Source organism: Ambystoma mexicanum, chromosome 3q, assembly GCF_040938575.1.
Source record: "Ambystoma mexicanum isolate Mex_15411 chromosome 3q, UKY_AmexF1_1, whole genome shotgun sequence".
NCBI lineage: Eukaryota > Metazoa > Chordata > Amphibia > Caudata > Ambystomatidae > Ambystoma > Ambystoma mexicanum.
Genome location: NC_090926.1, coordinates 16,095,825 through 16,121,746, shown reverse-complemented (window position 1 = coordinate 16,121,746; position 25,922 = coordinate 16,095,825). Strand labels below are relative to the sequence as shown.

General features: G+C 42.4%; 1 protein-coding gene and 1 long non-coding RNA gene across 4 annotated transcripts in view; one reads left to right on the top strand and one right to left on the bottom strand.

The window, feature by feature from the left end:
* The window catches only part of LOC138582021 (uncharacterized), a 275,880-nt gene extending 271,400 nt beyond the window's left edge, over positions 1–4,480 (bottom strand). The window contains exons 1-2 of the long non-coding RNA XR_011304930.1: positions 4,345–4,480; positions 29–181 (exon numbers count right to left, since the gene is read on the bottom strand). This is a non-coding gene — a long non-coding RNA (uncharacterized lncRNA). The remainder of the gene's footprint in view (positions 1–28; positions 182–4,344) is intronic.
* A 35-nt stretch (positions 4,481–4,515) lies between these two features.
* Positions 4,516–25,922, top strand: part of TAB1 (TGF-beta activated kinase 1 (MAP3K7) binding protein 1) — a 332,479-nt gene continuing 311,072 nt past the window's right edge. Inside the window, exon 1 of one of the 3 annotated variants that reach the window (XM_069652950.1) lies at positions 4,516–4,699. In XM_069652950.1, the coding sequence (XP_069509051.1) occupies positions 4,667–4,699 (33 nt within the window). In that variant the 5' untranslated portion in view covers positions 4,516–4,666. The remainder of the gene's footprint in view (positions 4,700–25,922) is intronic. The other 2 variants (XM_069652949.1, XM_069652951.1) reach the window with 2 other exon arrangements.

Genomic DNA, 25,922 nt, shown 5'->3' with positions numbered 1-25,922 from the left:
GGGACTGTACAAAGGTCACACACCTTACCTGCAAGACACTGGAGCTAAAGTCAGTTTATGTAGGATAGCAGTCCAGTCCTGGAAAAAATGCATGATTGGGTGTTTTGATGTCCGCCTTTTGTAGTCCTTTTATGTTCGTAGCTGTCCCTGTTTTTTTTTTTATCTTGAAAATCTGGTCAACCTAGAAAACAATCCAAATAATTATTATCCACCTATCTGTAAACTGTTATGCTGGAAATTCATACCCAAATGTGTCCCTCTGCACAGAATATATAGTCAAGGAAGTCCCACTGCACTAAATGCATCTCCCCTCTCTGTTGAACTTACCAGATGCCCAAAATACCCATCCCGAGCAGGGACGTCATTTGGGGGTCGCCAGGGATCACAGCTGTGACCCCTGAGGTCTCCCTTGCTACCCCTAAAAAAAAAAGAAATTTAAAAAACTTTTTTTTTCTAATGGACATCCTGGGCTGTGGCCAGCGCCATGCAGCTCTTTGTTTCTGGAGAGGCTGGCTTTCTTGTTCAGGCCTCTTAAAAAAAAGGGAGTTCCACAAATGTAACATTTTGAGCAGTGACCCTAAATAAGAAAGACTAGGAATAACAAATAGTCTTTCTGGAATTCTATACAATAATTGCTAGACTCATTAAAGGTTTACTTTAGGCACACTTCAAGGGGTGAGTCACTGAGTTAGTCTGTTCTTAAACACCTCAAATTCACAATGCAGACAAAAACTATATCATTGCTCTCACCTCACAGGCTTTGGCGAGTGTCACCCGCCTTGTAAAGAGCTGACTCATCCGTCAAGCCTCATGGACGCCCATTCATTCCAATGGGCGTCTCACCCGCCAAAAATAAAATTGGGTGATTTCACCCGCCTTTGCGACACAAATGGTTGAGAGCTATGCTATATGTATTTTGCTTTTCGCAAGTTGCAGTTATAGCATGTTTTTTTCTACCGTTGTCTCTGTTACGATCATCACAAGACATTTCATCTTGGTGTCCTTGGTCACTTGACAAAATCCTACTGCCTTAAAGCTTGTGTACAGTGTAGAAATGTTTGACCATAGCACATCAAGTGGTACTAAAAGATCGATTTAGAATGACTGCTCTGTGACCGCACAGAGCGGTAATTCTAAATCAAACTGTCAGTTCCTGCCGCACACGAGTGCGCACAGGGGCTGACAGGTGAGTCTCTGTGTGTGTGTCTGCGTGAGTGTTTGTCTGCGTGAGTATTTGCGTTTATCGATGTGTGTGGAGTTGGTGTGTATTGTGCTGGGAAGGAGGTGGTGAAACCCCCCCATTTTACATAACAACCGGCGGGAGAGGTTGGGAAAGGGATCCCCTTGGTGGGGAGGAGGGTGCGAGCATGACATATTGCTGCATTTTAAAACCGACACAAATAAGGCCACAAAAAAAATATTTTGTGTGTTCAGTCTTTAAAATGTAATATCACATAGAACCCATCAAGTGGCTATCGATTTCATTGTGCCACAATGAATGCTTTGTTGCAATGTGTCTATCTTTCCTATCTGCCTGGCATGCTGTTCAGGATGTTTGTTTGCATGTGTGAGGTAACGAGGTCCCAGAGTACGGCATGCCGTGTAAGTGCACTGCTTTCCCTGCGCTACTCTAAATTCTTTAATACACAGTTATGAACCCTCCCAATGCTATGCATTTTGCCAACCTCTGAAGCCTGAAAATTAGATCCATGTAGGCTTGACACGTAACTTTGTATCAGACCTGCAGAAGAACTGACCTGGTGTTAAATGTCAGTTACCAGTTTATTGGTATCCACTACAGCGTGTAATTTGCTTTCTGGCTTTGACAACATTCAGACATGTAATTGTTAATTTTACCATAGCCGGTAAAATAGCTATAGTTGATAAGATAGTTCAGTGGGTTCAGCGCTGTGTGTGTGTGATATGCAGGTTCGAATCCCAGCAAGACCAACTCAGCCTTTCATCCTTCTGAAGTCTATAAATACCAATACAGGTTGGGTGATATTGTATGTATATTTATTCTATATAAAGTGCTTAAGCGGAAGTGCTTCATAGTAACACATCATTATCATTTGGCCTTGAACGTCTGCTTAAATTGACAGTAATTTGGTAATATGGACCTATACACAATGATATTAATGATGCATATGGTGATTCATTCCTGTATGATATGATATGGCATTTATAACGTGCCTATACACAAGTGTTTCAAGGCGCGATGAGCAGCCCTACAGATAAGGTGCGTATCTTGGCTTTATACGCATGTAATTAAAGCCATTACGGAGCATTTAATTTTCTTCTGCGTACCGTTTACGCTGTATTTATTTTCATTAAAAAGCATACTTTCCTCCACTAGATGGCAGTAGAGGGCAATCTCCATATCTGAGTGTATTACACAACTTCTTTTATTAAATCACTGAAAGTACAGTGGGGTTAACTAGATTTTTGGGACTTCTAGTTTACCATTCAGGCTGAACATGTTGATGTAAGGATTTACATGTTGCCATGTTCTGTTATTATGCAATTTGTATTTTTTGGAAGTAAACTCTTTAAGACATCATTACTGTAGGCCTTGAAATCCAAACTATTTGTACAGAGTAACGCTTGGAAGGTATGTGGTCAAATTTGCAGAGTGGATTAAAATCCCTGCTTCACTGTTCAGCCAAGGATATTGATCCTGGTCCCCTGTCCCCATACTCCACCCTGCCTCCCACCCCATCTGTCCGGCCATCCTACTCCCTCCTTTTTGGATGCAACCAGAGGACCACTAGTTCCTTTTTTCCACTTCCACCACTGATGTGATTAGCAGTCATGGGCTGAATTTGCTTTGATGCGTGTTATGTCCGAGATGCAGATTCTTGGCTATCTAGGAAGAAACCTATTGGGCAATCAAGACTGCTCTCCTAGGATGGAAGTAGAAGATGGGGGAAGGTACAGACAAGTGTTTAATACTCGACGAGTTTATGTGAAGTTACATTAAACAAGCAGCAAGGAGTAAGCCAAGAGACAAACTTTGTCATGTGCATTATATAAATGGTCACTACTATTAATGCTACAGGTCGAACAGTGGAACAGAGGCCAGTCAGGGTTTTTTAGTAGTAACTAGTTGGAAATAAATCACTTGTAGTAGCAATTTCTATTTTTGCTAAAAAGGCATAGTGGCAAAAGTATTTGTCCAGGATCACACACTGGGACCAGTCTTCAATTTATGCACTTGCCTGCATTTCTTCCCAACTGTAATTGCCAGAATTATGGTTTTTGGCTTTGTACACAAACAATAAACCAGTAAAACTATAAATATGCCTACCATAATGCAATTCAGCTTGCATGCACTTTTTGGTTATTTGAAGTGATATTGCTAACTAGTGTCTGGCGATCCACATTAATTTCCTGCAGCAGACAGCGGGAAAGGTAGATTAGCAGTTTGTGACTTTTGCTAAGATTATGGGTGCAAATTCCTGTAAGTAAATCATATGCCAACACTTGCTTACTCACACTCCCTCTGCAGGAAATACATCAGTCTCAATCTATAGTAGTTCTTAACAGAGTTTCTAGGCTCTAGAATTTTGAAAATGAAGCTGTGTAAGTACCAGGTACTTGTAAGTAATTTTATGGCAGAATATGTTCCACAAGTGTAATAAAATGGTTAAAGCCAAGCCAGACAACTTTGATCTACAACTCTTTTGGGCTACAGGTCTGATTTTACGTATGCATTGGGTGTATGTTGGATACGTTTTACTCTCTTGCAGAGGAGAAAACTCATTTTTGCTCTCTTGAAATTGCATTTACGCTCTAATTTGAAAAATCATGCGTAAAGTACTCCCACCTCAAAATCTTATCTGGAGCACTGGCAATGAGGCAAGGGAGGGGGAACAGAGGGAAGACATACAACGGCCAGGTGACATTGAAATCGTGCAAGTGCAAGATTTCCAGTGAATTAAATGTACATCACATTACAGTGATATTGTAACCGTACTTAGGAACAATGCTATGTGATGCCACTTCATGTTTTGTCAGCGGGTGAAAGGGTGGGTTCCACCGCTTCCCATGATGTCACTTCGGTTGGGGTCAAATGACATCACAGGAAGTGATGTCATCAGAGGTCAAAGGTCGCTAGATTTGACTTCTGCTACCCCCGGCATTTTGGTGAAATGGCATCCCTGATCCCCCGCGGGAAAGAGAAAAACATGCCTCCCCACTAGACAACAAAAAAATCACTAAGTGTATTAATGTAAACTGGTACACAATCTGCATTAATGTAAACTGGTACACAAAAACGAATCCCCAAAATGCACCGAAATATTCCCTCCTCCAAGCAGATGAAATCGCCCCACTAAGACTTACTGTAGACCAAATTCGCTTGAAATGACGGTGTTCATCAGCTCTTGGACATAATGCTGTGCTAAGCTCCGACCTTCCCCTATCGGCCACGAGGTTGCGACAGCTTTCCCGCCAGTGCACGCCTTGCAAAGTCAGTACGTCGATGAATTGCACAGCCTGAAGCACGTGACTTTCACACAAACGCCCGAACGTACAACTCACGTGATGACAGAGGACGACGCGTTTCTAAGGTCCGTTTCTCGGATGGGAACTATACCCTACCTACCAACAATGTTTTATGGAATAAGTTACTCAAGGTAATAGGGGCAGTCATTCCCCACGTAGGATGGCAACCCATAGGAGGAGCTTGCCTCAAAACGTAAGTCAAATATTCGGCATGTTTATGGCTGCTTCTTTCTCAGTGACTTCTCGCAGAATAGAAATAGCAGTAGATTGAAGTTGGCTTGTAATCCCTCAGTCTGTATGTGGATGGTCTTCAGTTCCATGGGCGAAATAGGGACTAGAGAGGCGGGCTGCGGTTTACGAATGGACCCGTTAAATCACCAGTGTGGCTCTAGAAGACCAGAATTCCTCCATATATAAATGTGTATATATACAGGCCTTTTTCAAAGGGTATAAGGTCCATTGCTTACATAGCACTGTGACATTCGTTGTTTCCATAGAATGTGAGCTAAGATATATCATCTTTCTTCAACCAGAGCGCTAAAGTAGTTCTCTCATTGCCAACATCCTAGGGTGATTTTGAAAATGAAAAATCGGGACAGGTTAGATAGCATCCTAAGCACATTCAACACCCCCCACTTCCATGGCACCCCCTCCCCATGGGATCATGTATTAGAACAAATATTTCCAGCACGTCTCATATTAACTGCAGGGTTGCGTTGAGAAGCTTTTTGCTTTGATTGTTTTTTTACAGACTTTGCTATGCTCTTCCTTTTTTTCCCAACCATTCTCGGTGATGCAATCGGATGCATGTGGTTATGGACAAAAAGGTTGTCGGTTCGAGGCTTCCCTGGCGTTTCTAACAATGATGATGTTAGAAAATGTCGGCTTGAATTGTTGCATTACAGCATCGCCCACCCCCCCCCCCTTTCCCAAAATCGTTATTTTACATTTTAAAAACTCTCGGGACAAGGGGCCGGGGGTCTGGGGCAGAGGTCCTAATTGTGGGATTTTTACTGGCAAAACCGGGACGTCTGGTCACCGTAAAAATGACCCATTCCAATCTGTAGGTGCTTATCCAGTCCTGTTTTTTTTCTTTGCATTCTGAGACTTGTAGTCCGTGTTTGACAATGGGAAAAAGTGGAACTATAAGTCCCAGAATGGAAAGAAAAAACAGGTCTGGATAAACACCTACAGATTGAAATGGGCGATGTTAGCAACTAATCTGTACCAGCAGGGTTGCCAGAAAAAGGAAACTCATTAATAACCCAAATGGAGTTAAGAACTAGCGCAATGCAATCACATACTTCTGCATGGACATTTCCTAGTGAAAAAAATGTTTGCATGCAACACAGCTTGTTTCTTACATTAAAAACTGCAAATCGGGTTCAAAGACTGACCATGGAAGATTTTACAGTGAGCGAACATCACTGATTGCGTGCAGTATGTTCTGCCTAATCTGCCCAGCCATTGAGGCGAGGGAATCGTAATACAAAAGCATACATACCAACATGCCCCATTCTATTCAGGAGATGCTAGTCCTGGTTTGTTTTTAATTTTGCATTCTGGGATTTGTAAAACACAGGACTGACCACAAGTCTCAGAGTGCAGTGTTAAATCCAGAACTGGATTGCTATCTCCTGAATGGAAAGGGGAATGTTTGCATGTATATAAGAGATCTCTGTAAGCAAAGTTCATATGTGATAAACTCACTCCTATGGATGTGTGCACACACAGCTCTGCAAATGCACTGTGTCCAATTAGTTATGTTATCTTGCTGTGAAATGTTTGTTTATAGAACATCACTGATTGCAAAGCACTTTGGTTATGACCTCACGCATACAGGAGATTGTTGGTGGGGATCTAGGGTTGGTTCATTAAGGTAGGCTTAGCCAACACCAATCCCCGTGGTTAATTAGGCTTTAAAAGAGGGCTGAGCCCCTCTTTTGGGAGATCATCTGAAGGCTACACCAGAAGCAGAAGGAAGAACTCCTCATTGGACCCTGGCTGAAGGCACAGTCTGCCTGCCTTACATCTTCTTCCAATGAAGGAAGGCCAGGACCTCAAAGAGGGAAGCAAGATCTCTCCCCTAAACATCTCACAGGGAACAGAGAGAGATACCGAATCCAGAGGACCCTCCAGCAGCTCCAGAACCGGTATCCAGCAGCACAGAGTCTCTGCTGGGCTCTGCAGCAAGCTTCCAAGGTGAGAGTCTCTGAACCAAACCAAGAACAAGGCAGCTGCCTGCAACCTTCTCCTCAGCTTTGAGCCGTCCGCCTTAAGGACATTTTCGAACCCACCGAGCTGCCACCGACTGCACCACTGACTGTTACGTCAAACTCGCTAAAGCCGTCCGAGACGCCTCGACCAGTGCTTCAGAACCACCGACCAGCACTAAGACAATGACTCCTGACCCCGAGCCGCTGTGCAGTCCAGCCTGCAGCCGCCCGTCTAGCTTCGTTCGCTGAACTGCCTGCCGCCTGATACCCAGTGCTGGCTCCCATCTTGAACTCTGTCGCAGTGTCCTGAAACAAAGTCGACCCTGTCAAGCACCAAGAACTCCTACAGCACATGCTACATTGTGGTTCTGCCCTGCTGGTCCTTCTCAGAAGGCCCCTAGTGACATTTTAAGACCCATTGAAACCAAGTATCCTTGAACTATTGTTATTAATTACTATACCGACTTCCCTCCTGTCAGTATCCAGAGTACATCCCTTTTCCTTTTTTGAAACGGTCTGTTCTCTGCATTCTGTTACAGGGTGGGTTGTATATCATAGTGTGCTTGAACTGTCTGTTGGGATAATAATAAAATAGATCTTTTTATACAACCTTGACTGGGCAGTCCCTTTTATCTTTGAGTAATAATATTTGTATTTTCGCTGTGTTCTATTTTACCAACGATCCAAAACCTTTCACAGATAAGCCTGCCGTTCTGTCTACGTTACTAAAATTGGACAAGGAGGTTTATGATTTGCTTGTGCTTCCAATCTGTTCAGATCCCTTCTGGTGTAATAGACAAATCAACTTCCGGGCACCAATCTCGTGAGGCATTCAGTCCCCACTTTCCAATCCTTCAAGGCTCTCATCCCAATCTCTTGGGGCTTAAGATGGTATCTGGCCTGATTGTTAAACATAGGGAGACTTGCGACAAGGCATTGGGCTAGTTCACCCCCACAAAGACAATTCTTAAGCCTGAAATGGGGGACACTCTGGGGTCTTTGACGATTGGGGAGAAGTGGGATCAGGACTGGATCCACAGGTCCTTGAACTGGAGGGAATTGTAAAAAGTTAATGCTAGACATTGGGTACATTATTTGAAATGGTGATAAGAGTCTGATATTTCTCCCCTTCATTGTGCTATTCCATCCATTCTTCAGTTCATTCAGGATGACTATGACAAGGGTCTGGCAGTTGCCACTCTGCATTCTCAGCTCTCAAAACCCTGAAAGGGGGTTTGGAGGGCAAGATGGAGGGGGACACAGTGTGCCGATTCCTTAAGTCTTGCTTCCTCTCAGCCTCTTCACTATAAGGGTCTGCCTCCAAGGACTTACCCTTACTCTTGAGGTCCTTAGTGCACCCGCCCATTGACAAAATCGATATTAAACGCCTCACAATCTAAGTGCTATTACCTCAGCCTGTAGTTTTTGGTGAAATTGTGGCTCTTTTGTGTAGATCTCCTTTCCTCAAGTTTCTTTCTGATGCTTTAATTTTGAGATGCAACCTTAGGTTTCTTCTTAAATTGGTCTCAATGCACAAATTTATGCGCTGCATGTTTGTTGAATTGCCACGTCCACTCCTGAAGGCACCCACTGAGTTCTAAAAAAAATGTTTTTAGGCAGAGCGACAACAGAGAAACAGAGCAAAGATATACTAGTTTGCATTGCAGTTTCAAGCCAATTTGGTACGCAGGTGAAACACTAGAATGTGCCCCTCACCCCGACTGGCACACGTCATTCCCAAACTTCACCTCTATTGTCGTGCGACAAAACCTCTCCTCAATATCAGTAAATCATTGCTATACAAATGAAGCTGGTTTCATTGCATTGTAATTTAAGTACTTTACTGAAGAAATCTAATGTGAAAACTCAGCTGTTGCTGCCCAAGTAAATGGTTCTTCTGTCGCCTGCTCTTAGGGAAGTCTCTGCCTGAATGCAGTTTCAAACTGTCTGTACTGGCGCACTGTGGTGTGACCAGCCTGCCGGGGTCTGATGGTCCACTGGCCCTGTGTTGCAGCAGTTCTGTCCGTTCATACTACCTCACTTGTATTTAGTAAGTAGCAATACTAGACTAATCATATTAATTATTTTCTGATTGAAAGTTATCATTCCAAGATGGACCGTCTGGTACACTCCGATTGTACTCTTTCAAAATACCTCTATGAGAGTGGGAAAGGGGACACATGGCACTAATGAGTGTTCTGTCTGCTTTGCATTAAATTACATTACATTTCAGGAATAGAATGGTGATCCGAGATCTCTATATTTGATAAACAAGTCTGTAACAAAAGGGTTGTATGTGTGAATCTCTAAATACGTAAGACACATGGCTTGGTGCTCACATTACTGTTTGCAACACTCACCCTAACAGTAAAATGTTTGTAACCATAAACCATAACTACGCATTCGGATAGCTTAGGTTTTTGGATGTGAGTGTAACATGGCTGCACACTCAAATGGGGTACAAAGGCTCGTTTTCCTCTTGTTTGGAGAATTTTAGATGAGTAGTGCCTGGGTCTCCGTGTGAGCATGTACAGACCCCAATACAGGAATATCTTTAGGGAATTATAACTATGGACAGGAAAGGATAGCCTACAGGAGACACCCAATAAACAATGCACAGAAAGGATACACAAAAAGGATTGTACCTCTTACAAACTTTAGCCTGACCAGTAATAAGCTGATGAAGCATTTTAAACGTACAAGTGCATTGATTTGCCATGGACTGTCTGCATGGTGACACACAATGAACCCTGCTTTCCTAATCAAGGTGACAAGTCACATTGAGGAGCCATCTGGTGTGCGCTAGGCAGTGGTTGGCTTGTTAAGAAAATGAAAAGACCTTTGATGCTGAGTGGATGCATTTTGTTGATGTCCCAAAGCAGCCACTAGAATACTTAACTAAGAAAATGACAGTTAACCTTCCCAGGCATGTGCCATACGTAACTAAAAAGTAATATACAATATTTTGGTGTGCCAGATATAAAGACATGAAAGTAAAGAACATAGTTTAAAATGTTTTCATTGTGGCACGTTAATACACTTGAAAGAATGCCTAGATTTGGTCAGCTAACTGATGGTTTGTTATGCCCTTCAGAATAAAAATGCCCCATGTTCAGTGCTTAACACTGAAATGTTAAGCATTAATGTTTAAAACAATGGCTTTTTGAATGAACCATCACTTATACATTGCTCCCACTTTAAAGGCTGCCAACACAAAGGGCGAGGGCGCAGGGTGTGCGTACAGAGCAGTACAGAATATGCTCTCACCTTGCAGAGCTTTTTCTCGGTGGCACGCTCAGAAACAGCTGTCTGGGTGGGGCACTTCCTACACAGCCCTTCTTCCCGCCCCCTCCTTTAAGCGAAATAGCTCTGCTCCCCGGGCAGCTGCCCGTTTCGCCCGCCCCAGGAAACCAATTGGAACCATTTTCATTGCCTTGTTAATGTATATTAAATTTGGGCTGCTTATGTTACTATACATTTTGCATTATTTAGTCATGATTCTTTTAGTAGAAATTGGATGTTTGTATTTATGTTTATGTAAAGTATGAGTATTATAATTTTCAAAGTTTATAAATTGTATAAGTTGTGTATATATTTGTTGAAATAAATGTTTCTTGTGTATGTTATGTTTGTTTACTTTATGGCATGTTTCTTGGTATTGAATTAGATATTTGTAAAATGTAAATGAAATTTGGTTATATAAAAAAATGTAAATTATAAAATGTAAATGTTTATTTTGTTGTAAGATGTTAGGTACTTTTTGACGCAAGTTATATATGCTGAGTATTTTATTAAATAGAAGTGTTGTATTAAGTATCTCTATTTTTTTAATTATGGAGTATTGTTGTATTAGAAAAAATATAGTTTGTATTCACAGTGTAAATGTAAGTTTTTAATACTTTTACTTCATCAAACAAATGTCATTATTAAGTAATGTCTTTATGGGTGAGTTGAGTTTACCATGATATTTGATTTAGATATAATATATTCTTTGTTACCTAAACATTATGATTTATTTTGTTTGTAGTCTTTTTTAAAGTTTTTTATTGGTTTAACCTTGACTCTTTTGTAAAAGAAATGTAGTTACATTTTCCTGCTTTTCTTTTTTTAATGTTTTTTTTTAAGATTGTGTTATTGGTTGTAAAATGTACCATTTTAATTTTATTACATATTTTGTGGAAAAATGACCATTGGATTGGTGAACAATCTATTAGTAAACAAGGACCAACAGAACAAAACATACTAACGACAGCACAAGACTTTGGTGCAAGTGAGAACACCCTTCCCTCTGTGCACCATTATCTTATATCCAAAGGAACACATACATTTCAAAGGAAGGGATGGTCCGAAACAATGTTGCAAGCAGGGAACAAAACGCCACTGTACAAGTCTTTGATACCCGCTGCTTTCTTATATGTTAAACAGTGTTATCTGGGAGGATAGCATAATTAGCATAATTAAATACACTTTTATTCCTCAAATAAAGATTCACACACACTCTGAGGCATGTGAGAATGCTTACAGTGCGATGACTTCGGTCTACTAATGCTGCTGTTCCTAAGTAAGCAGGAGCCTAAAACATGCTTACATATGCCAAGGGGGAAATGCATCAGAAGCGAGAGATGTGAAGGAGAGCATAAATTCACTCTAGGCAAAGAGCCTTCATCGCAAATACGTGCTGTAAGGCCTCACCTCGCACAAACAAGAAACAGTTGTAAACATGGCAGTTTGCAGTACCTCCGCAATATTATAATGAAGTAATGTGCAAGGGAATACATACAATTTTCAGTTCCAAACGTTCCCCCACAGTCATCATACATTGAATTGAAATATATTAATGTGAATGGTTGTTGTAGTTTTGCTATTTTGATGTAGTTGTGTTTTATACAATAACATTTTTGAGACCGCCTCCACATCACCCCTTAAAGCCATACAATACCTCTAATTTTAATAAGAAACTTTGAAAGAGCCAATAGAAAATGCAAAAACTAAAATGTAAAAGTTCCACTTGCACTTTTAGCTTTTAGAAAAATCCCAATTAAAGGTTCTTTAAGTTATAATAGGAATACTTTTATGTACTTGTTCAGTTTTGCCTGGGTATCATTACGAAAATCGCCAGGATTTGAGGAAATATTTAAAAGATGACTTTCATGTTATTTATTATATTAATGTATAATCTAAAAATAATATATGTTGTGAAGTGCTTTGCTGGATGGAATGATGCAAGCTAGTATGGAATGCATGAAGTCGGAGAGAATGTTGGAAGCTGAGAATGTTGGTGCATGAGTGAGGCAATGCTAGTGTGCTGCATCTCAACCCACAAAGTTGAACGTATTAGCTTGATTTGGGGAGCCACTGGGTTCCTCCTTTATAACTCAATGTCTTAAGTGTAATGAATAAATAACTTGTATGTAACTAACCTCGAGGTGTCTGCAGAGGCTGCTTTATTACACTGGTGACCCGTTAGTCTCCCAAGTGGACCTGAAGACAGACCAGTGTGTTTTGCGACAAAGCACTGGAGCAGGAACTGGAAACGGAATAATATCAAATAAGCTGGTGCTGGGGAAGCAGGATGTATTTGTGCTGTGCGAGTGTTCTGCTTTTCAGACGCGGAAAAATCCAAACAGTAGTGGAAAAACCCAGCACGTCTCTCGTGCGCTCATTCCCAGCACTCCTTATCAATGCACCTCCATATCTGTGACTTCCCTCTCGGCTCGTCCTTGAGTGAACAATGCGAAAACTGTCCTCCATAATAAGCTCACCTACTTCACACTAAAATATTGCAACCATTGCAGAACTCATATCTGCCTTCTAACTGAGCTCACAGAAACATAGACTTTCATTGCAGTTAGGAATTGAATGTCCAAAATGGCTGCACACCGGTGCCAGGTTTTAACTCCTTTTCGCACACGCACTACAATCCACCCTTTGGACCATCAACTACCATATCCCAATGAAACAAGACGGTTTCCAAAACTGATTAAACATCCCTATCAAATTGAGAATACAAGAAATAAAACAAGAACAAACACTATTGCAAAGATACAAATAAAAGCATAGCGCAAAGCCTCAGAAATCCAAGAAAACAATTGATCCCACCAGCTCCCGCCGTGATCCTGATTAACTTGGGAAACCAGGTAATTGAAACTACCAATATACTTCTCAATAGAACGGGAACGATCATACAAATCTAAACAATGCATCCCTTCAACGGCATTGCAACCCAAATTGTGCTTCAAAAACAGATAGGCTATTTTGCAAAACAGGGCTGCAATAGGTTTTCTAAAATGTCTGCTGTCCAATAGAGGCTCTGTCAAAGCCTGAGAGGTCTCATTACGCCCTTTAACCACAACACAGGCTAATGTAATCATGGACTTATAACCACCACCAACCAACCCCCATACACCCACCAAGGAGATAGCAAGCGCTAACACGTCAGGTTCAGACAACATATGTACATTAGAATGACAGGCCAAAATAATTAACAGAACGAGTAGCTTGATGAACCGCAGGCTGTAAGGGAAAGCTCATCAAACTGTCGTTAAGGCACAAGGACCAGCAGAAATAGTCGGAAGTTTCACATGTCGTGGATGGCTGGCAGTTATAATAGTAAAATTACATAACATCTCATTAGAAACATCAGTACAAGCACTAGTAAAACGTGCATATAAACGCTTCTCAAAATCAGTTCCGCTCCTTTCATCCGTCACGTCCAGTTGTTGGCATTTGCCAATGCGTTGAGGATCACAAGTCATTACATAGCAGACGTCAGCCGGAACGTCCTGGGTGATAATACGTGTCATATTTCTCCATTTGTGCTCAGTATCGGCACAAAATTTGCAGTACTCTTAAACAGAAAAAGAATTTTGCACATTGGAGTGCTCCACCAGAGAATCATTATGAAGTATTCCGAAAACGTGTTGCAGCACAGGGTCCGGCGTAGGTACGGCCAGTAGACATATTGAAATCAACTTCGCAGTATCATGAACATCAGCTAGGCAAAACTGCAAGATGTTCAACACCTGACGGGCTCGGAAAACCCATACATTCTCAGGCTGCTCAACAATCGCAACATAGCCATGCTGCACAAAGACATGGAAGTCGCGGAAGAGGGCAAAACATCATGCCCATGACCACGACGTTTTCTCAAAAAGCTGCGTTACACTGCAGTCGACTCGGCGTCGGGCAACGCATTAACATCAAAGCCGCTAGTCGCTTGTCCAGATCAGCGGATTAAGTTGCAGGATGGAAATATTCGCCACATCTTTTCCCATGTCTCCGGACCCTTCGAATGGACTCCACACAAATCCACAAGCGCAAACCGCACACACAGGGGCTGGAGAAAATAATGACAGAAAAAACAAGATTCAGTGAAGTACATCACTCGCGTAAATAACATCTGTCAGCGGGAATGTGGCTCCATTTCCTCTTTCCTGCTTCCATTACAAGGACCACTTGATCCTCCCCTGCCTCAATTACATTTCGCGGAACCGGTGGGCTCTAGGTTTCTCAACCCAACCTTTTGCTCCTGGAACCATTTTGTCTGATTGAGCCAAAACCTTTATCTCCATGTGTAGTTACCACAGTGGGCAGCTCTCCCTTCTTTACTATAGACAATTTCACAAGCAAAATAATCAACTGTGTCACTCTATCACCTTAATGGATGGGTAGCATTTTTTTCTCCACTATTGATTAGGATCACTTTTATTTCTCCTTGATTATCTGCATCAATAATCCCTCCCAGTACCTGGCTTCCTGTCAATGCTAACCCACATCTAGGGACAATTAATCCCATATTTTCCGATGGAATTTGTACTCCAATTCCTGTGTCAATTACACTCATTCCTCTTGGTTCAAGTCTAATCTCCTCCATAGCATGCACATCTACCCCTGCAGACTCTGGTGTCGTTTGATAAGGAGCTAGAGCCCCAGGTGACAATTCCCAGTACATTAATGTTTCAAATGCCCTGTTTGGTTTCATTTGCAAAGCTGGTGTTAACATATGCATCAATGGAGTCTCACCATTTGCAATCAGTCTGTTATTTAACACTTGCACTGCATCCAGAATGCACTCATGCCACCCTTTCAAGTCACCATCACCAGTCTTTCGCAACTGTTCATTCAACATGCCATTCATTCTCTCAATAAATTCCGAAGACTCGGGATCATAAGGGAAGTGGAAAATACATTCAACGCCCTTCTCCTGACAATAGTCTTAAATCAGTTTTCTTTTGAAATTGGACTCATTTTCACTTTAAATTTGCAAAGGTATATCATGGTACACTGCACTTGATCTAATAATTTAATGGTATTCAATTGTGTAGCTCTTTTTCATGGTAATACCATCAAGTATCCTGAATACGTGTCCACAATCGTACACGCATATTGACATCCTTTGCCGATTGGCATCGGTTAGCTCAACATCAAGACATTCCTTTATGGGCCGCAAGAAAGTAGTCAGTGCAAACATCACTTCTCTGTCTGACCCATCAAACATAGCTTTCCACCAGTCATCAGCACTCAGTGTTTGGTATTTGCTAATCACAGGACCCCAGATTTGTGTTCTTTGGTTTCGAAAAGGTAGGGCAAAACAGCGTTAAGTGCTTCAAAGTCTCCCTGTTTGCGTTGCAAAAGTGACAAATAGGGTCTAATTCAGCATATCGAGCCTAGATACCTGGGCGTTCTTTTGCATGTACAAAAATCTCGATTTATGGTCCGGAAAGCGAAATATGTAGGCTTGCAGATTACCATATGCTCTTGCTTTGCCAGGGGCCTCTTTCATCAGTCTAGATTTTAACCTTAAATCAGTCCTATCTCCATAGCTTTTTTTTTAGCCAAGTCCGGATTTTCAATTAGTGTTTTTATGGCAATCTCATGTTCTGTCAAGGCTTCAAGAATTGTTCATTCCACATTGAGAGTACAGTGTACACTTTGTCCTTGTCGGGATTATGCAATATTTTTACTTGAGGGACGGGTGTCGTTGGCAGGTTCCTAGTGACTGTTTCGACAGTCAAATTTTCGACTGACAAAATTTCCGACAGAAGTGTGGAAAAAAAAAAAAGTTTTAAATTGTTTTTTTACATTTTTATTTATTTTTTTTATGGGCGGTCGGATCTCCCTACCTAAAAAAAGCTAAGGATACTAAGGTCCGTGTCAGGAAGTCCAAAGCAAAAGTGTCTGTCCAAAATGTATACTTGCCCTCATGTCTAACTGTATATATACAATGTGTAGAGATGTCGGTATTAAAATGAATAGTGTTCAGAGCTTCGTCCAGCTCTCGGCTTACAATCTGCTTCCCCTTACCCAAGTTCCAAACAATTCACTGAACATAGGGGTTGCCTTCCCCAAGAGTTAAAATCTTCCAGCTTTTCAAAATGACACAATTCCATGAGACAATTTCCAGCTCTTAAACTATTGGTATCTTTCACCAGTTCACATAGGCAGTTCAGTTTCTTTAACTTCAACAGTTACATCAGAGTTTTTTGTAGTGTAAGCACAATCTTCTGCATGGCTATTTTCAGTGGCCTTTCGACACGGGTGCACTTGGTCTAGGTGCAGTTGTTGGACCACACGGTCCACTCATTACAGGTCACACAACCGGTCCCCCTTCCTTGCTGCATTTCCATCAACCTAGGCCACTGTGTCAGCTTGATAGTGCTCTGTGGTTTCTCCACCTGTGTCACACTCTCCAGACACTGCACGGTGCTTGATCACAATGCACTTGCTCCCCTTTTGCCAATATGTATTCCTAACATTGCAGTTCCTTTAATTCTCCTTTTGGCTTTTTCCCATGGCGGTTTTCTTATATATTGCAGTTCACTCTATTTAGACAGATTTCCCAAAACATTCTTTCACTCGGTTTGATTGCTCAAAACTTGCTTTCATTCTGTTCGTTGTTCAAAAATGTTTCCAATTGCTTCCAGTTTGTTTGGCATTCACAAATGCTTATATTTACTTTCACTTCACTCAGCATTCATAGAAATGCTTGATTCCACTGCAATCAATGTTCATGGCTTGCATTACAGATTTGCCTGCCAACCCGATGACCGCCTCCCCACCCCCTGCTACCCCCCTCTGGATTCACTCACCGGTCGGAGCTTATGGGTCCTCATCCGCTGCAGGTTTTCTCCCTCCTGTGCAGTACCTTGCCTCGTCTCCCAGCGGCTCACTGTGGCTGCTCCTCCTACAGCGGGGGTCTTGCTCGACAGCCTTGCTCGGTCATGACGGTCTCCTTCCTTCGGTCTGCCACCGACCTCCAGCGCCCTTCAGCTCTGCTTCCCACTGAATAAACTCTGCATTCTTTTTTGGATCTCGAGCGCTCCGTTGGCCACATCGCTGCTGCCTGCATCCAGCTTCTTCCACAGCTGCGTCTGCCTTCACAGCTCCCTCTGCCTCCAGAGCTAACTTCATTTACCAAAGGGTGTCAGGTTTTCCCAGGCCAGGACCGCTCACCATTAGAACGGTAGTTCTGCCATTCTGTGCTTTCCTCCTCCTTTTCCCAGTACACATCTGAGGCTGAAATGTGTCTGCATTACTTAAATGATGCTAATATGAATTTGTATTAATAAAAGGGGACTGATGTGTCTTCCTAGTTTGTCTCTTCCTCGTACCAGTGTTGGAATGGTGTTTCTTGGGGACAGTTTGGAGGGAAGAACAGGGAAAGGGCTGACAAAAGCCTACAAAGGCTTGAGGGATTGAGAGTTCATTATGAAAAGGAAGTGGGGGAATACCATGTTTCACCTAAGGACATCCTCTTCACCCCCAAGTCCCCCCCCCCTCACAAGTCTCCCTCCACCCAGGGGATCCTCCCTCATATATCCACCCCCAGAGCTGGGATCCAAAAGCAATGGCCTTTCCCGGGCCACCTGAGAGGATGCTACAGTGGGAAACAAAGTGGGAACACCCTCAGGTCCCTAACATACCCTTTACGTATGTGGGTTGAACCTTGATGTTTTACAGGGAAACCGGGAGAGGATGTTGACATTTCCCCTGATCTCAACCCTTCTGGTGTTCCACTGTGAATCAATATGGTTGAGGTTCCAAGAACCATTGCATAATTCTCGGGTTAGTCTCCTTTAGCTGGCTGATTCACACTAAAGGAGAATGATCGGTGACTAGTCTGAATTTGCGGCCCAATTGGTAATATTTTACATGGAGTATGGCCCACTTGATTGCCAGGGCCTCAAGTTCGATAACTGAATAAGTCTTCTTTCTGGGAAATAACTTTCTACTGATGTAGAGTATCGGGTGTTCTAGTCCGTCATGATCTTGAGAGAGAACTGCCCCCAGTCCCGTTAAAGAGGCATCTGTTTTCAGGATGAACTCTTTGGAGAAATCAGCTACCTTTTGAAATTGTGCTCTGACAAAGGGTTTCCTTTAATGTGGTATAACAGATTTGATCTTCATCTCACCTTTTGGTGCTCAGTGTTTTCTAGTTCATCTGTGAGTCTTGCGGTTTTACTTGAGACATTTGGGATAAACCAGCGGTAGTAGCCGATTATTCCTAAAAAGACTCCCAAGGTCTGTCTTTGTCTTTGGTGTGGGGATATCAAGGACAGCTTTAAACATTTCCTGCTGGGGCTGTAGAGTGCCATTACCCACGATAAATCCCAGATACTTGACTGCAGATTGAGCCAATTTACATTTTTTTGGATTAGCTGTTAAACCTGCCTTTGTCAATGCTCGCATGACTGTGTAAAGGTGGTGTACGTGATCTTCCCAAGTTCTACTATGTATTACAATATCGTCTATACATGCCCTGCAGAGGTTTGAGTAAGGTTGTAAGATCTTACCCATCAACCTCTGAAATGTTGCAGGGTCCCCATGTAGTCAGAACGGGAGGACTTTAAACTGAAATAGACCTAGAGGTATGGCAAAGGCCATTTTTTCCTTGTCAGGGCCATGTAATGGAACCGGCCAGTAACATTTCGTAAAGGTTACGCTGTGAAGGCATCAGTAAGAAGAGACAGACAACGGAATCAAGTTTTGTCTTCATAAGGCCTAACTTGCCCTATGCTAAAAGGGGATTTCCCTAGCTAAAGAAAACTAAGAATAGTCTGTGTCTGGAAGTCCAATGCAGAAGTGTCTGTGTCCAAAACCTATACTTGCCCTCACATCTAACTATACAATGTGTAGAGATGTCGGCATCAAAATGAATAGTGTTCAAAGTTCAGAGCTTCGTCCAGCTCTCGGCTTGCAATCAACTTCCCATTCCCTGAATTCAAAACAGTTCACTATGTATGAAGGATCCCTTCCCCAAGTGTTCACATCTTCCAGCTTTTCAAAACAATACAATTCCTTGGGACACTTCCAGCTCTTATATTGGTACCTTTCACCAGTTCACATATGCAGTTTGGTATTGCCATAATTGACCTAGAAACATTTGACCTAAAACATTTGATCGAATTTCTTTGACCTTTTTTTCAGTCAAATGTATTTAAATATATATATATGGGGGTGGGTAAGGGTATAGATTAGGTTGAGGGGAAGTGTTGGGGGGCGGGGGGGTGATTTGCGGGGCTGTCTTCCCCCCTGCATTTCATTTTAGACCGAAAACATGGTCAAATTCAATCAAATGTGATTAAGTCCAATGTTTTAGGTCAAATAGACCCAAACCGGCAGTTCAGTTTCTTTTAACTTCAAAGGTTGCATCAGAGTTTGTTGTAATGTAAGCACAATCTTCTGCATGGGTATTTTCAGTGGCCTTTCTGCACAGGGGTGCACTCGGTGTAGGTGCAGTTGTTGGACCACACAGTCAACCCATTACAGGTCACGCAACCGGTCCCCCTTCCTTGCTGCATTTCCATCGACCTAGTCCACTGTGTCAGTTTGAAAGTGCTCCGTGATTTCTCCACCTCTGTCACACTCTCCAGACACTGCACAGTGGTTTGCTTGATCACAATGCACCGGTTTCACTTTCTTAGATTCTCCTGGCTCTTGCCAATATGTATTCATAACATGCAGTTCCTTTAATTCTTGTTTTGCCCATGCTGGTTTTCTCATATATTGCAGTTCACTTATTTGGGCAGATTTCCCAAAACGTTTGTTCACTCAAGTTCAAGATTGCTCAAAACTTGCTTTCATTCTGTTTGCTATTCAGAAGTGTTTCTAATTGCTTTCACTTTGTTTGGCATTCACAAATGCTTATATTTACTTTGACTTCACTATGCATTCATAGAAATGCTTGATTCCACTTAAATCAACGTTTGTTGCTTGCATTGCAGATTCGCCTACCAACCCAGTGTTCCCCCCCCATCTGGATTCACTCACCGGTCGGAGCTTATGGCTTTGTTCCAAGGTCCTCCACCGCCACAGGTTTTCTCCCTCCTGTGCGGTACCTCGTGTCGTCTCCCAGTGACTCAGTGTGGCTATGCTCACCTGGCAATTCTCCACCTGCAGCTCGGGACTTACTCGACCGCCTTGCTCGGTCACGCCGGTCTCCTTCCTTCGGGCTGCCACCGACCTCCTGTGTCCTTTTTAGCTATGCTTCCCGCTGCATAAACTGCATTCATTTTCGGGTCTCGAGCACTCCACTGGCCACACCGCTTCTGCCTGCATCCAGCTTCTAACAAATAAAGGGGTAAACCTGCAATTTAAATCCATGGTCCTTCAGGTAAAATACATCATATTAGGGTAAGGTGGACCAGTGGAATGGGATGACACATAGTGTTTGCTCAAATATAAATTTCAATTTTTAATAGTTAATCAATACACATTTCACATAATACATGTATGATATAAAATCATAAAACCAAGTAGTTAATTTTATCAGTTCAACATTCATATCTCAAACAATCATTCTCAATCCCATACTTTCATATTCAAACCATCAAAAGTAAAACCATTTTGGCATGTCAAGGCAGTGTAAACTACTGCTATTGATGCAATCTTCCTTAGTTTTTACATATACTCATGACCCGGTCCATAGTATTGGGTGTCAAAAAAATCTGGTGTTGAAATTAGCCCAGATATGTACTATGAATCGTCAACACGTGTTTCGGTCACAAAGACCTTCTTCAGGACGTAGGACACCAGTTAATAACTCTGCCCTTCTTGCAAGCGTATAGGCCAATGTTCATTCTAAAAAACATACATATACAATCATCAGGAAAGTGTCATCCCTATTTCATTACAACAGTGACTTATATTGTCACAAGTCTATGTATACAATAGAATCACCAAGTTCTACTCGCCCCCAAGAGCCTATTCAAGGGTAAGCAAGTTGACCAACGGAATCAATCCTCCACAAGACTCCATAACATTATAGACATCCTGTGGATTAGACAGAAAATGCCACTTGATCTAAACACGTGTCGACGATACAAACCAGCTGAATTTTAATTATGCACTTTAAATTACTCCATGTATGCAGGCTCTAAATTGGCTATTAACCTATTTGGTAAATTGAACTGAAAAGATTTTAAATGAACCAGAAAAGCCACATGGCTTTACTTGAAAATATTATGCAAGTTCTTAATTCCTTAGCTGTCATGCTTTGACTGCAAATACGGGGAGACCACAATTGTGGGCAATTAGTGAACTAATATCACTAAGGTAAATGATAGTAAAACAAAAGGAGAGAAAGTTCATGACCATGTCACCAGAGTCAAAGTTGAGCAAACGAGTGCCACATGGTCAGGTTCCCAGTGTGATGGTAGTCTCGTAGATGGTTTGGACACTTCAGAATTTATTTTGAATCGGTCTAGTGTTTCAGTTCGCAGACAAGAATTTCGTTTGATCCACTTCCTCGAGAGAAGGGCAATAACAAGTTATTGCGTACTACTTCTAATCAATACAAAGAAATATAGAAATATTCAAAAAACAAAGTGTAAACAATGTACTGAAAAGATCACTCAAACTGAAGGATCACAAGCAGTCAAATTAGTAACCAATCAGAAGGGGCACTTTGGTTTAGCACATAACACTGTACAAAGGAATAAAATAACATGTGCTGCTAAACAAAGGAAAATTAAGGTTACAGTAGCATCTTTAGATCTAAGTCATAAGTGTGAACTATGTTCTCTCTGCTTGGCTCACATTAGACTGATGATTCTCTGGCCTCAACTGGAACAACAACTGCAACAACTTCACTATTGGCTTTTAGATGAAGATCTATTTATAGTTGGAGAACGTTATTCTCCGGCAGTAGGTAAAACTACTGTTTTCAATGACAAAGACTCTGACTGAGTCACCTAGTGCCTTTCGTTCTCGAATGTTTACATCTTGCAACACAAAACAAAGGAGTGTTAACACTACCTTTCTGGGTAGGGAGCATGTCACTCTTAATCGTATCCTTATTCTATCTTCAGAATGCATTACTGTAGTATTGAGTATGGAGAAGATACAATAAGGATACAATTAAGTGTGCCATACTCCCCATCTAGAAAGATGGTGTAAATGATCTTTTGTGTTGCGTTGCATGATTTTAATATTTAAACAAACACTTTTGCCATTGTGTGTGGTTTTATATGTAAACCGATCACAATAAAATGAATTTCTTTAAAAAGCAAATGTTATTGTGCTAGTGGACATTCTAGAAGACGAAACACCATATTGCTCTAAAGTAACTTTATAATCCTCACCAATCTTAAATTACATAGCTTCCTATTTAGATATTTGTAAAATGGGACATGGCTGTAACTTGTTACCACTTGATCAATAGAACCCAGGAGCATCACTTACTAATAATAAGGTAAAATATAACAATCATATGATTTGGTGACAAGTGACCTGGAAAGATAGAAAGAAGTCTGTTTTCCGATACACAAAAGGAGGTTACTTGAATCCCTGAAAGAATGGAAAAGCAGGACCCATTGTCTCTGAAGGTAGGCAATGGGACTGGCTGCCTTTTTATATTCTAGAAAACATCTGCGGATGGGACCAAGACCCTAACCTTGAATGTTTTCCCTACCCTGGGCTTTTGGATGTCAAAAGGACATGGGCATTGCTTCCCTGATGTTCCAGTTTACAAATGTAAGTATAAAAGCTATCCAAGAAACCTGAGCTATAAAAATCATTCAATTACATGGTGTGAGTAAGTATGATCCATGAACGAGCTCAAAAAGGATGGTTAGGGAGGACAAGTGGATGATTTCTGATGGGTAGTTCCAGCAATCTAAATGTGTTCCCTTTTCATTGTTCATGACCATAGTTGTGGGCCTCCAAAACCCATTTGGTGGTTCTTCAGGTTCTATGCCATACTGTACTATTCGCTCCAGGGCAACTGGTCACAAAATGCGCCATATGTTTCCATCAAATGGTGTCTAGAACCAAACATTGGCTTGGAAGAACAGCCAGCCAATCCAACAACCTTTTCAGTGTCCCAACACTAACCCTGGCCAGGATTTGATTTTCTCCTGGGTAAATGGCAGCACTGTCGTCAGGAAAAACACCCAGGCAGCCTTTTTCTGGTTTACAGGAGCAGTAAATCAGCTCCTCACTACTTTGTCTTAACTACAAGATTTGTGACCAGTGTCATTCAAGCTGGCAAAAGCATACTTCATAGATGGCAAGGATGCCACTGTCATTCCTTAATGGGTGGTGGTCACCGTTCACAACACACTCCTATTTTTTACTCTGTTCGCCAATGTTGTATCCAATTATACTTCTCCACAGTTACCATTCTGAAGCCAGTGGGAGAAGAAATATTTTGATGGTTTGAACTCCAACTTCACCAAAAGGCATTAGTTCATCCAGATGGGCACCTGCAGATTCCAACTACACCCAATGACCTGCAGATTAAGACTAGACTCTATGCTCTCCTCTGTCACCTTCAACCTCTACATCAGTGATATTCAAAGCCTTTTTTTATGAGCCCTCATGAGTAAAAATATTGTTTCCAACTAGCACCCTCCAAAGCTATAACTGTTTATATTTTCTAAGGCCAAATGCCTCAATGGCATTCTCTAATTGAAACACTCCTCTCCACCACTCAAGTCTGGATGAGAAGTGCCTAATTGAAACTCATTCCTATCAAAACAGCCTGTATCCTCCTTGAGAGCGCAACCAAACGTACCCCAGTTCAAAACTGGCTGACACAGATGGATCTTGTATTGGCCTCTGAACTCGCCCCTAGTACAAAGCCCATCAGCTTCACCGTTGATTGTGACGTCTTCAAAGCACATATCACCAAGAATACATGAACGGTATGGTAATTGCTCTCACTCATACACCGAATCAAACCCTTCATCCCTGCCCCAGAATTCATATCCTGGCCCTTGTGCTCCCCCACCTTGAAGGTTGCACCGCACACACCTGGCAAGTGTCCCAGCTGCTTTCCTGGCCACTCTGAAAGCTGCCGAGCATTCCACAGCAGGACTTATTTATAGGACTGAATACATTTGACCACATTTCTGCCACTGTCAAGGTCCTACTCTGGTTATCCCACCAAGCTCACATCACCTTCAAGACAGCCTGCATCACCTACCAAGATCTAATGCCCAAGACACCATCACATTTAGTTGAAACGATTATCATCTCAGGTGGTCAACACAACACCAGGAGCCAATATATTACCAGACTAGAATCCAAGAAGTGCGAGAAGACCAGAAAACAAACATTTTTATCCTATTCTCCCACGCTTTTGAACATCCTTCCTGGCTAATATCAGACTGTGTCCATTCCTCCTGCGATTCAGGAAAGCTGTGAAGACCCTTGTTTTTAAGGAACATATCGGAGACAAATAAGGACCGCAGACTGACCAAATACCTACTACCCCAAAAAGCTCTACTCACCTTTATGTACACCACTTAGTACACCACCACTAGGACATAAACAACGTGAGTACTGTCACTAGCTGTTCAATTGCTATTCTATACTAGTTACAATAGTGCTCTCCTGTTACCCATATCACTGCTATGCCCTTTGGCCAAGCTCAGCCACCCATTGTCCGATGCTGTGCTTTTTGATCGTTATACGGGTCTGGCTCATGATGTGCCTGGTGTTGTGCCCTATGGTCGCCTACAGACCACTTCTGAAGTTGTGTTGTGCCCTATGGTCGCCTACAGACCACCTTTGAAGTTGTGTTGTGCCCTATGGTCGCCTACAGACCACTTCTGAAGTTGTGTTGTGCCCTATGGTCGCCTACAGACCACCTTTGAAGTTGTGTTGTGCCCTATGGTCGCCTACAGACCACTTTTGAAGTTGTGTGTTGAGTCCCCCCACTCACAGCACCACCAAGTACACAATCATGCCCATAGCGTCCTGCAAGCTCACCGCTGCTGCCGCCACCACGCTGCTCACCCTCCTCTCCACACTCACTACTCTCAAACTCTATCCTCCCATCCATCCCCTCATCCACACACCACCTAGCCCACTCTTCTGCCACAAGCATCTCGCTATTAAGGATATCACACCAACCATGACAGATCGTACACCCTGTGTAGTAACTCTGCACAGACTAGAAAGACTTAGAGCGCGCACACAGACCCCAGAACTTAGCACACTAGCCCTTCCCACTGAATTCAGAAACTCTAGACTGAGTTCCCGCACCACCTCCACACGCTGCCCCCGCACGGAATACCCACACACCCACAGTCCACCACCCACTAACCTAGCCACACCCTGCAATACCACCTCACAGAACATACCAGACACGACCATCACTCACACCTCCACAAGCAAACATCACACACCTCACATCAAATGTGCCCTCCTCAATGTCCGATCACTCCCAGCTCATGCCTCTGATATTCATGACATTATAACCAGTAATAACATTGACCTGTTAGCCATCACCGAAACATGGTTACATGAAGCATCAGGCCCTGCCGTTACACTTGCACTACCACCGGGCTTCTCCATACTCAGACAAGATAGGCCAGATCGAATAGGAGGCAGAGTAGCCCTCATCTACAAAGAGAACCTACAGCTCCGACCTGTCAGTCACCCCTCGACCAACAACTCTGACCTCTTTTCGGCCAAACTCACATTGTCACCCAACAGCACCATCAACATTCACCTACTATACCGCCCCCCCGGCAACTCCCCAGACTCCCAGGACAACATCTTACACATCCTTAGCAACAATATCAAAAGCTCCACCAAAACCATTCTACTAGGGGACCTCAACCTCGGATTTAATGATCCCAAGGACAAATCTGCAGCCACTCTCACCAAGGAACTCAATGACCTGGGCTTCATCCAAAAAGTAGAAAGTCCTACTCACATCAAAGGCCGCATACTTGACTGGATCGCAGACCA